This window comes from Fukomys damarensis, unplaced genomic scaffold (genome assembly GCF_012274545.1).
Source record: "Fukomys damarensis isolate Sample0158 unplaced genomic scaffold, DMR_v1.0_HiC HiC_scaffold_26, whole genome shotgun sequence".
Taxonomy (NCBI): domain Eukaryota; kingdom Metazoa; phylum Chordata; class Mammalia; order Rodentia; family Bathyergidae; genus Fukomys; species Fukomys damarensis.
The window spans coordinates 3,180,203-3,192,385 of NW_022900938.1; the positions used below are offsets into that span (position 1 = coordinate 3,180,203).

The 12,183-nt window shown below is 44.6% G+C and overlaps 1 protein-coding gene across 1 annotated transcript in view; it reads left to right on the forward strand.

Annotated features, from left to right (window-relative positions):
- The window catches only part of Ankrd44 (ankyrin repeat domain 44), a 166,059-nt gene that overhangs the window by 29,910 nt on the left and 123,966 nt on the right, over positions 1–12,183 (forward strand). The window contains exon 4 of the mRNA XM_010631961.3: positions 5,340–5,418. Within this exon, the coding sequence (XP_010630263.2) occupies positions 5,340–5,418 (79 nt within the window). The remainder of the gene's footprint in view (positions 1–5,339; positions 5,419–12,183) is intronic.

The following is a 12,183-nucleotide window of genomic DNA, read 5'->3' on the forward strand; positions in this document are numbered from 1 at the left end:
AGTTGTGAAGTTGCGAAACTTCGCCAAGGCACCATACTTATTTTTCCTTGCTCCTCGCCTTCCTTTTTCACTCTTTCAGTTTTCATACCTTTTAAACCCAAGCTTTAGGAGATCTGTAGCATCATCTATCAGTGTTCCTCCCATAGCACTTCCTTCACACCCACCTCCCAGTTTGCTTTTGAAGTGGGGTCTTACTGTGCTGCCCACGCTGGGAACACAGGATCCTTCTGCTTCAGCCTCCTGAGTAGCTGAGAGTGCAGGCATGCCTGCCTTCTCAATTTTGTTTGATATTTAAAAACTGTCTTTACCCTTGGTCTTTGGTGCCCTGAGTTGTCCTAAGCGTTCTGCCTTCTGTGTCTCTGACGCTTTTTTCCATCTCACAAGCTCTTCCTGGCTCTCACTTCTAGTGAATGGTTCCCAAGGGTTTTGTGGCTTGGCGTGTGGCTTTATCAATCTGTGGAGATAGAAGCTGTGGGTCCTGGGTCACCTGGACAGAGGACGAGTCTCTTCTCTCCAGCTGGGTTTTGTTGGTTCTTTTGAGCATCCAAAGAGTATCAGTGGTCCAGAACCAACTTTTCTGTGCATTTCGCACTTAGAAATTCCCAGAATCTGCAAAGACTGTGTATTTGAAACCCAAGAGCAGAGGGTAGGCTGTGGTCACAGGTGCTCCTGGGGGCATCGTCAACCTGCACTGGGAGCCTGGGCTGAGGCGCCCACCTCCCCGCTGCCCTCCTGTGTGAATGTCAAAGCTACATTCATGACCCGGGTCCGTCCTCCTGTGAAGCCTGCATCCCATCCCCTCCTTGGCCCCTCCGAGCCCTGGCACCGTGACCACAGCATAAGCACCTCTGCGTCCAGCTGTGGCCCCGGGGACTCTCTGTTTCTGTCCCTGGCTGTTCACTTTCTTATGAGCCTCTGTAAGTTTGTCACATTATTCTAGGGTTTCTTGGAGTTAGTGTGGGAAGGTTTTTAGACCATCAAAGATGATGTTCTTGCCTTTGTTTTCATAAAGACAACAGTTTTGGATGGGGAGCCAGAATGCCTGATTCTTTGACACAGCCTGCTGTGTCAGGCAGGTTGTGTGGGGCTCAGATTCCTTCTCTAAACGGTGGTAAAAAGGCTCAAGAACTCAGGTTATAACTGTGTCCCTTTTGTCAGGGATGTTGTGTGCCCTGGTAGTGGAAGAAATGAGAAGGCACTTGGGAAAATACAACGAAGGCATTCTGTCATCACCTGGCAGGTTGGTTTCTTCTCCTGGACACCCTAGTGGCCATCTTCACCCGTGTGGCTATGAACGTCCTGTCCCTTCAGAGCCTGCACCTGCCAGCCATCGCGTCCCTTGTGACCCTGCTTAGCTCATGATGTTGCTAAGCTCGTGGCCTTATTCTTAGGCAACCCCTGGCTACTTCCAGCCTAGTAAGCACGGTGAGGACCCTGGCTCCTTCATCCCCCCACCTCCAGCTGACAATCTTTGTTCTAGAGTGCAGGTGTGGGCAACCCTCGGTCAGTGTGGAAATTCGCAGTTATTTTGGTGAACAGGTGGTGGTTTATAGTCCATCGCTCAGTGACTAAGGACTGCTGCTGCCATTCAGCTCACCCCTGCAGGAGCTGGTGGCCGTGGCACTGGAGGGTTGTGACCCTCGGCCTAGGTGTCTTGGAAGCCTTTGCGTAGTCACGGTAACATAACGATTCATCAGGAATTGTACAATATGATCTCACAGAACACATGCTTTTTATAGTACAGAAACTATGGTTGGAACAAGCTGTGTTGTTCGAAGGGCCACAGAATCAGCAGAGTCTATCGTGTAATGACAGACTAACTGAATTCTCAAGGGAGGGAGAGACGCCGCAATTTTCTTGGCTTTGTATTTGAGGCCCAATTTTCAAACAGAGTATTGACTTACTTTGGGTCACATGAAGTCATAATTTGGGTTGGGATTAGCCTTATTTAAATCATTTGGGCAAGACAGAATTCAGCCAGACTCTGGATCTAATCCTATTCACAGAAGAACATATAATTATATAACTTTTAGCCCAAGATCCAAGAGAAATTTTTAAGTAGATATAGTGAGGATTCAAGAAGAATATGAAGTTAAATGGAAAATACTTGGAAGTAGGGATATCAATAGAGGAAATAGAAATAGAAAGTATTTACACAAGTCTGGCCTTAATTATTTGTATAGTTCATTGCAAAAATGAATACATGGTTCTCAAATGAGCAAACATGTTTTCAAACATTTCTTTATTTTCAAAATAGAGCAGTGTAGGTGTGATAGGCTCTACTGTGGTCCCGGGTATCGCAGAATTTCCCAATCCATGCCATTATTTTATAGTTGTGTGGCTGCTCTGTTTTCACTGATCCATAGTAGTTGCCCAAAGCTATTCACAGTCAACATAAGTTTCCAGCTAATTCAGACTTCTCTTTTTTAATCTACCTATCATTCCCTTCATAAAACCATTTCCAACAATTGGGCTGCTCGGAGGATCGCTTCCTGCCACCCCACTACCTGCCATCTGCTTCAGATGTCAGTGAGTCACGACATGTCCACCAGCAAGAGTGTGAAAGAGACCGAGCAAGAACAACCAGCCGGAGATAGAACGACACCCTCAGGCTCACGGGGGCTGACCACCGGATGCTCAGGTTTCACCAGGAGTGCTGATTAAAATCAGCAGTGAATCCAAGAATCTTGAGACTAAAGTGCATGGTCGTTTTAGGAGAACTGTACAACACGGCGAGGGCTTTGGGCACTGCGGTCATGGAGGTGATGGATGCTTATGGAAGAGTCCCTGCCTGCAGACTGGCTGTGCTGAGCACCGTGGGTGCTGCTACTGTGAGGTACAGGGATCGAGAGCTGTTCTTCACCCAGGAATACTCAGGCTCAGAGGAAAGCTGGCACACACAGCTGATGACATCAGTGCCACGTTGGGAGCACGAGATGTGCAGCTGCCTCCTCTGGCTCGCTTTCCTCTTATCAGGCCTCTGAGAGAGACATTATCATCTCTCATTTACAGATCGCGAGGCAGTGTTTATTCCACTGCATGTAACCATCCTGCCTCTCAGCTGGCCAAGGAAAAATGCCTGGCCAAGGACAGGGACTGGAGTCTGACCAGCGAACAGCCGACTTGTTCGGTGCCCTTGTGGGATCTTGAGGAAATTGGGAATCTGTTTAGCCACAGTTTTCTTGCCCATAAAACACAGTAGATCTGCTCAGCTCTGAAATATCGCCATCCTCAGAAAGGCCTTACATGCATTCCCATCTCCATGATCACTGGACTCCCCTTGTTTTAATTCCATCACTGTCTTTATCTCCGTGGGAAATGACCTCATGCACTGTTTATTTATCTGAACATTGTCAGACTCCCCATTGGAATGTAAATATTTTTTCGGTCTTTTTTTCTTAGTGCATATTGGTTATACAGATAAGTGGGTTTCATTTAGCAGATGTGGACATGCGTGTAACATACATCAATGTTCATCCAAGATGCTGGCCTACAGGTTTTTGTTTTGTTATTGGTATCAGGGTGATGCTGACCTTGTAGAATGAGTTTGGAATCTTTCTTTGCCTTTATATCAAGGACTGATTTGAGGAGCATTGATGGTAATTCTGGTAAAATTCAGCAGTGACCCCATCTGGATTGGGCTTTTCTTTAGATGCTTTTAATTACTGCTTCAATCTCATTGTCTGTTATTGATTTTTTTAGTTTTTTTTATATCCTATGGGTTCTGTTTTGGTAGTTGCAAGTGTCTAGAAATTCATCTACTTCTAGATTCTCCAATTTGTTAGAATATAGATGTTTAAAGTAGTCTCTAATAATACTTTGGATTTCAGCAGTATTTATTGTAACATTCCCTTTCTCACCTCTAACTGTGCTGATTTGGCTTTCTCTCTTTTTCTTGTGGTCTGGCTAAGAATCTGTCAGTCTCACTTGTTATTTTAAAGAACTAACTCTTTGTTTCCTTGATCCTGTGTTTTCTTTTAGTATCCACCTCATTAATTTAGGTCTGATCTTTATTATTTCTTTCTGTTGGGTTTGGTTTTGATTTGCTCTTGGTTTTCTAAGACCTTCAAATGCATCATTAGATTATTTGTCTGAGGTCTCTCTGATTGTTTGATGTAGAAATCCATAACTATAACCTTCCCTCTTAGAACTGTCTGCAGTATCTCAGATTCTGGGATGTTGTATTTCCATTTTCATTTGATTCTAGAAATTTTTAAATTTTCTCCCTGATTTTTTCAATGATCCATTGATTGTTCAAAAGTGAATTGTTTAATACCCATGTGTTTGCATAACTTCTGTGGTTTCTCTTGCTTTTGATTTCTAGTTTCATTCCATTATGATCTGAAAAGATGGAAAAAATTATTTCAACATGTCGTTTTTGCTAAGCCTTGCCTTATGGCCTAAAACATGATCTATTTTGGGGGATGTTCCATGGCCTGCTAAGAAGAATGTATAATCAGTACTTGTTGGAGGAATGTTCTGTAGACATCTGTTAAGTCTGTTTGATCTGTGGTGTAGTTTAACTCTGGTATTTCTCTCTTCATTTCTTTTTCTGGTCTAGATGGCCTGTGCATGGGTAAGAGTAGAATACTGAACTGTGTTGGGACCTATGTGTCCTTTATGTTTGTTTTAAGAAATTGGTGTTTGGTGCATATATATTTATAATTGTTATCTCTTCTTGATGGACCACTCCCTTCACCACTGTGTGTTGGCCTTTTTTGTTTAATCTTTGTTTAGTTCATTTTATCTTGATGGAATGTAAGTTTCACGATAGCATGGACTGGGCCTATTGTGGTTGCCCCTCTGACCCTGGAATTTGGTTCTGGCACAGAGTAGGCATTCAAAAGGCACTTTGTGAATAGTGCATGGACTAGACAATAGCTGATGAGGATAGAAAGAAAATGACTGTATTTACATTTAATGTCCTCATGAACAATTTCATTATATTCTCTCAGAAAGTAAGTAAATCTTTGGAAACTTTGAAGTATGTTTCTAAGGTAAGTTAGAGGTGTTTGAAAAAAAAATTTAAGCCATAATGAAGGTTTGAAAATGAATTGAAATGTATCACCCAGCACATCATGGTCCATCTTTGACTGACCCTGGCTTCAGTGAAGGGAGCAGGTGGGCGGATGTTGTGCCAGACTGGAGAGTGGAACGCTGTGCACGTGTGACTGGGGTGCTGAGGGGAAATTACCGCCTGAACTCGGCTCCTCAGGTGTCTAGCCTTTGAGCTCGTTCCACAAGCATTCACTTTAGAGTGGGTAACATGTCTGTCCAGTCTACCAAGGCACCCCAGGCTGCTACTGCCCTGTCATCTTATTTTCATTTTTTTGTTTCAGGATTCCGAGAAGCGAACTCCCCTGCATGTGGCTGCATTTCTGGGAGATGCAGAGATCATCGAGCTCCTGATTCTGTCAGGTAAATAAATAACTGTGGTCCCCCAAAACCAATTGCAGATAAAAATTTAAATAAGTTTACTGGATTGATTGCTGCAATGTGTCCAAACAAAATTTCCTTCTTATATTCATGGACCTTTATGTGATTAGCAATTGTATCTATATCTGAAAGACAGTGTAAGAAATTGTTATCAAAAATGACTTTTTCAGTAAAATGTTTAAGTTCCTCTGAAAGTCTGATTATGGCTTTCTGGTCAAGCCTAACATTGTAAACAAATTCAGTACATTTGGATATCTTTTAATTATGAAAAAAAAGAAAGGAAAGAAAATCCGTTTAAAGTCTACATAAAAATACACTCCCTGTATGTGTGAATGTATTATATTTAGTTTGTGTTTACTATAAGTAGGTTTTATATATATATTCACTATACATTTACATATATACATATTTACACATGTTGAAGTTGTGTGGCAAAAATTCTGTGTTAGCTTATGGATACATGGCTATATCTGCAATAAAAATATAGAAACATGGAAGGTAAGGAGCCATATCAATTCCTGGGTAGTGGTTACCTCAGAGTCAGCAGGTTGAATGAAACATGTGTTCAGGGAAGGACATAAACGGGACTTCTACAACTCCCTATAAAATGTTATGCTTTTTAAAATTTGGAAGCAAATAGTAGCAAATGTAGATCTAGTTTGTGTGCACACAGGTCTTTGTGGCAGTATTCTCTTTATTTTTCTGTATATTTTAAGTATTTTACCAGATTTTAAAATGCTGACGCCTTCAGATTTGGAAACTACATGCTGGGTACATTGCACCAAACAGATTTCCAAAACCGTTGTTTGCTTTCTGCCTGGAATGCGTGCTAGACAAATCCCTGGAGTGGACGTGAGCATGGCCCGCGCCTCTCTGTAGTGTGCACAGACGGGCTGGCTGTCTTCCTCCTCACTTGCATTTGTGGAGCTTGAAATCTGGAGGAAGTGTCTCTGCCCTTGGACTAGGCGGAAGGCCCTTGATAACGTTTTGCCGTTGTTCGTTCCAAAGTAAGCTAAAAAAAAGTTACCCGGAGGTAAGGGCTGTTCCAAGTGTTCAAGCTGAGGTGGAGAACGTGGTGGACAGGAAGGCTCAGTGCTGTGATCCACAGGGAAGATTCACGTCGCCCCTGCTTGTGTGGCACTCGCGTCCCTGAGGCGAGTTTCCCCCCGGGAAGTGAGTATTCTGCACAACACCCTGGCGCACTGTGCTCCTGACAGCCCTGAGGAGTTCGGGTTAGATTTCGTGAGCTTTCTTTGTGGGCTTTCCTCCCGCCAGCCCAAGCTGCCCCGGGGCGGTGTTCCAGAAAGCCTGTATGGCCTGGCGCTGGCACAGACTAAGACCAGGGCCAGTGCACCCGGGCCACGTGCTCGCGGGTCCACGGTGAGCTGCAGACGGAATCGGAGCTTTAAAACAAAGAATTTCGTGATACAACATCCCGCGGTCACAGCCAGCGACACCTCCACCTAAATGTCACCCAGGCTGGGTGTCCCTTGTCGAAAGTCCAAAATGCTCCAAAGTCGAGGACCCTTTGTGTTTTGATGCCGTAAAGGGGAAATCGCACGCCGGACCCGCTGGGCAGCTCACGGTCGAAGAGCAGCAGTGATGATCGCGTATAAAACGACCTTCCTGCTGCAGTAGAAACACAAGTGAACTTCCCGTTTAGGCTTGGGTCCTATCCCCAAGTTATCAGATATCTACTTGCAGATATTTCTAAATCTGTAAAAATCCAAACTTTGAGACACTTCTGGGGCAAGCATTTCAGACAAGGGACGCTCCGCCTGTAGGACTAGAGCCTCGCAGTGCGGAGATTCAAAACTCGTTCTTAGACTTCCACTTAGTGCTGTTTTGTTGCTTCTACCTCTGAAAGGTGAGGTTTTAATTCTGCAGCATGAAGCTGATCCATTTGGGACCAGGATTGTTTGAGAAACTTGGTCTCACATCACCTTCCTGTAAATGTCTTTCTAACTATGCCTGATTCAGTAGCGCTTGGAGAAACCGCTCTGCCTGTCTTGACTTGTATCCCTAGTTACAGAGATGTTGAGGTTTTGAGTGTAAGTGTGGTTTAACTATGCAGTTTTTCTTGTCCTCCTCTCTCCCCCATGACATTAGGAAGATTTAGAGCATGGGCGAGTACTGAGAAAGTTCTGCAATTTTATTCAACTACGGAAGGCAAGACCAACTTTTGGAATTTGCACAGCTTTTGTTTTCCCTGAAAGGACCCTTATGTAATTTATGTTTTACATTCCTAAACAAATATCACTGTAAGAGCATAATGATTTAATTCTGAGCTTGCTTCTGGCAGCTGACCCTTTAGGGAATCCAACCACAGTGTTTTCCAGTTTAATAATGAATGAAGTGCTAATGAGTCCCATGTTGGGCAAATCGTTTGGCCTTTCCAGAGCAGCTTGTTACAGCTGCGGCCTCTGTTATTTTGTTAACGTCTAGCTCATGGTGAAACCCAGCAGAAGCCCTACATTCCTCCTGACGCCGGCTCCTGTCAGCCAGGAGGATGGACCCTGAAATGGCTGAGCAGAGAGGGGCACAAGGTCCTGAGGGTCAATTCAGGCCTTGCAGTTCTTACTTCTCGTCACTGCCCATCCAAATCCTGCCTTGATCCCCTCTCCCCTGCCAGTTTTGGTTGGGGTCTGGGTGAGCCAGGGTCAAGGGGAGAGGTGGTCAGTGAGATCAATGAGAACCCATCAGAGGCTGACGCCTGAGGGACTGGGGCTGAGACGCAGGAAGGAATTCACACCAAGGAATGACCACGGGAGAAAAACCCTGCAGAAAAAACTGTGGAAGAGTGTGGTCTTGTAAAAATACTTCCTGTCATTTTTCAAAATGTGCTTACTTCCCTTGATGCAAATTGCCTCTGGAGCTAGTGGGCACCATTCCTACGATTCTCTGATGCATGACAAATATCCGTTCCGAGGATGGGTTTCGTGTGTTTTGATGGTGAAGCAGGAGCAGTTCGATAGGCAAGACTGATTTCGGCCCATAAGTGTGGTGCAGTTATAAGATAATGAACTCTTTTCTGGTGGATGTGTAAGGTGTAGAGTCGTAAATATGTTTTGATCAATTGCCACACGCATGGAATTATCATAGACTTTTCCAAGGCAATTGCCCAGAAAGACAGCTCCTGTACCGTAATAAGATTTGATCTGTTAAAAAATCAGTAGCAACCTCATACCATTACGTTACAATCATATTCTGTATGGTCTTTCTCTAATATTCGCTTCCACAGTGAGGAGCTGATGTTTGGACAAGCCAGCCGTGAGCACTGACCACCTCTGTCCCTCTTCTCTTCCTTCATCCCACTGCTTTCCAGCTGGCAAGTTGCAGAGAGCAGATAGTGCTTCTGAGATGCTCAGAGTTCCCTCTGCTTCTTCTCTCTGTGCAAATGGGACTGAAAGGTAGTGGGGAGAAGGTGAAGAGTTTCTCAATTTGCAGGTAGTTTGTGCCTGACCGTTTTTAGCTGGGCCTTTGTTTGGAAGAGTCTGTGTAGAAGAAGAGCTCTTTTTCCCAGTTAAGCTTGAAATGTCCTCGGATATAGAGCTCTGCCTAGGGTCGTTAGTCGTGCAGGCTGTGTTGTCTGTGCACAGCGACTCCTGACAGGCAGGTAAATAGTGTGAGCTTCCTGTAGGACATCAGTTATAAATATTCAATTCAGAACCAAAACCATCAGATGCCCGCCTCTGAGAGGGAAGCAAGACTCCATTGAGAGGAGGAGGCAGGGAAGCCAGCAGGGTGAAGGTTTGCCGAGTTCCATCACAGAGAAGAATTCTCAGGACATGTAAGAGGCATGAATTTCAAAAGTAAGGACTCAAAGAAGTAGAGTGCAGGGCCAGAGATGGGGGCGGAGGAGGCACCTGTGGCCTTGCTGGGTGTATTTGTGGGAATCTGGGGTGTCCCGCAGGTAGCTCACCTCGGGTGTGTGTTTTAGTGCTTGTGGGTCTGCCTGATTGGTGGACTCTGCTACAGTGTAAGCCACTCACACGCATGGGAAGCAGAGGTCTGTGCTCTTCACAGCGGCTTCTGGAGCACAGGGTGGGCAGGAGGGGTTGGGACTCATGGGTGCAGGCTAGGATCTCTAGGGCCCTTAGCAGTTTTCCCTGGAAGAGGGGAGAAGAACAGCTTTTGTATCCAGAAGCTGCAGTTTTTCTTAAAAGAATGATTTTAATATTACGGTTTCCCCTGTTTTCCTTTGGTCTATCTTTATTCTTCTATCCTGCCTCATTACTGAGGCTGTACCCTGACAGTGCCGACACTGTCACACCCAGGCATGTCGCTCGGGGGCCCTGCACACTTGGGTTCACATGTGGATCTACATGTTCAGATTATACAAGATAGTAATAGGAATAGCAGTGTGAGCATACAATCACAAACCACTAGGAGAATGGGGGAAATAGGCAAAGAATATGAACAAGTAATTCTGAGAAAATGAATTACAAATGAGTAATAAACAAACCCAATGGGAAATGTCCAGTCTTGTTCTTAGGAAAACACAGAAATGAGGTGCTGTTGCTTCCCATCTGATGTCTACTATTTACATTTTAAACTGCGTTGTTGAAGTGAAGGTGATATACAATAACCGCATATTTAAGGTACAGTGGGTGAATTTGGACATGTGCATTCCCTCATGAAACCTGTGCCACAATCAGAACGACAGACAGACCTGTCGTCTCAGGAGTTTCCTTGTGTGTCTTGACTTCTGGGGTGTTCGCTGCAGGTGGTAAGAAAACAATACAAGATCTATTTACCCTCTCCATGAATTTTTAAGTGCATAATACAGTATTGTTGATTCCAAGTCGCTGGTGATATCAAGGGTTGAAGAGGTGGGGAATCTAAGCAATTGTATACACAGTGAGTGTGTAAATTAGCGGAGCACTTGCAAAAGCCCAGAGCTGCAGGGCATGGTGGCACAGGTATAAACTTCCAGTGCTCTGAGAACTTGATGCAGGAGAAATGTGACTTCAAGACCATTCTGGGCAACATAGTGGCTGAAGGAGACCCAGTCTCAAAATTTAAACATGGCTGCAGATGTAGCTCAGTCAGTGCAAAGGTCCTGGATTCGCTCCTCTGTTCCACAGTAACAGCAACAAAAAACAAAAAACATGCACTACATACACCATACAGATATCTCTAAAATTATCTCTCCTTGAATACTTACGCATTTGCAAAAGTCATGTTGTGGATGTTCACAACCGACCTGACATAAGAACCACTTGAGTTATGACCAGAATTTTAGTTTTCACTTAAGAACAAAGTCTTGAGTTCTGACTAGAATGCCGGCCGCTTGTGCTTCCAGATGGTCTCAGATACAGATTTAACCCTTAAGAATTCTTGAAGGAACAGGACAGCATCCTGTGGTGTTCACTGAGAAACCTGGCCAGTCTCTCTAAGGACACTGAGCTCTGCCTGTGTACAGCAGAGAAACTTTGAAGGCCGCGTAGAGGAGGAGCCTGTGCCTCCACTAACCAACCTGAGTTACAACTAGTCCTCAGGAACAAATTGAGTTCATAAGTCAAGGGTCCACTGTAGTTAAACATTGTTTGGATAGAGGAATACTGGAAATAATGAAAGCATCATCAATAGAGGAAATGTCAAAAAACTGTGTGTTTACAATCGAATACATTTGGTAATTGAAAGAAATTAATGTATTCTGTGTCGACATGTACAGACACAACACACACGCTGATGACTGAAACAAGGGGATTCAGAGAATTGCTACAATATAATATAATTACATGAAAATACACTTCGTGCTGTATTTGCTAAGTGTTGTGCAGTATTTTAAATATTCAGAAGATATTTTACTGACCGCCTGACTTAATTCTCTAGAGTTTCTGTGGGCGCCTATATTTCCACATGAAGACATAAGAGCACCTGGGAGCTTCCGTACTGAACTCATGGCAGCGGTTAACTTCAGGAGGCAGGGAGAGTCTAACCTGGGGGTGACACGCAGCGGGACATTAGCTACGTCTGCAGTGACCCATTTTTGGCAGAAGAATGCGTTCTCATATCACTGGTGTGATCAGCGTGCAAAGTAAAGCAGGCTTTTTGCTGTCCACGGTGATGGGTCCACTCTGATGGCTCTGACACATTGATTCTGCTGAAGAGAGCTTGGTGATCTCTGCGCCAGTCAGAAAGTCTGCCCTGAGCTCAAGACTGGGCAGGGCAGGGACCCCTCTGTGCATTTCTCAGTCCCCAACTCTGCCCCTAGGAGTCCAGCAAACAGTTCCATGGCAGCGAGCTCAGGGCTGTTGTGCTCTTACCTTGTAGAGCATTCGGCATTCTACAACAAGCAGACCCCTTCTCTCTGTAGTGTTTCGGTACCCACTTTTTTCCACAGTAAAAGTCATGGTTTATGAGCACGTCGTATGGGCTTATGTCACGGGTTTTCTCCTGAAGCCTCAGGGTTGCGTTCCACGCCTGTGTCATTTGACCAAGCACAGTATTTAACTGACTCTTTGTTGACCTACACCAAAATTGTTTCCAGTATTTGACTTTTATACCTATTTTACCTTTAATAAAATATGCTTAATAACAGTCCAGACATTCACCCATAGTTATTTTCTGTAGAAAGATGTTATAGAGTATTTTAGTGCACACGCCAGAAAGACAGAAAGGAGGGAGAGAAAGAAGAAGGGACAGAGAGAGGAGAGGAGAGAGGAAGGAGAGGAACGAGAAGACGAGAGGCAGAGGAATAGCAGGAGGGAGGAGGAGAAAGAGACGGAAGTAAGGTTGGCC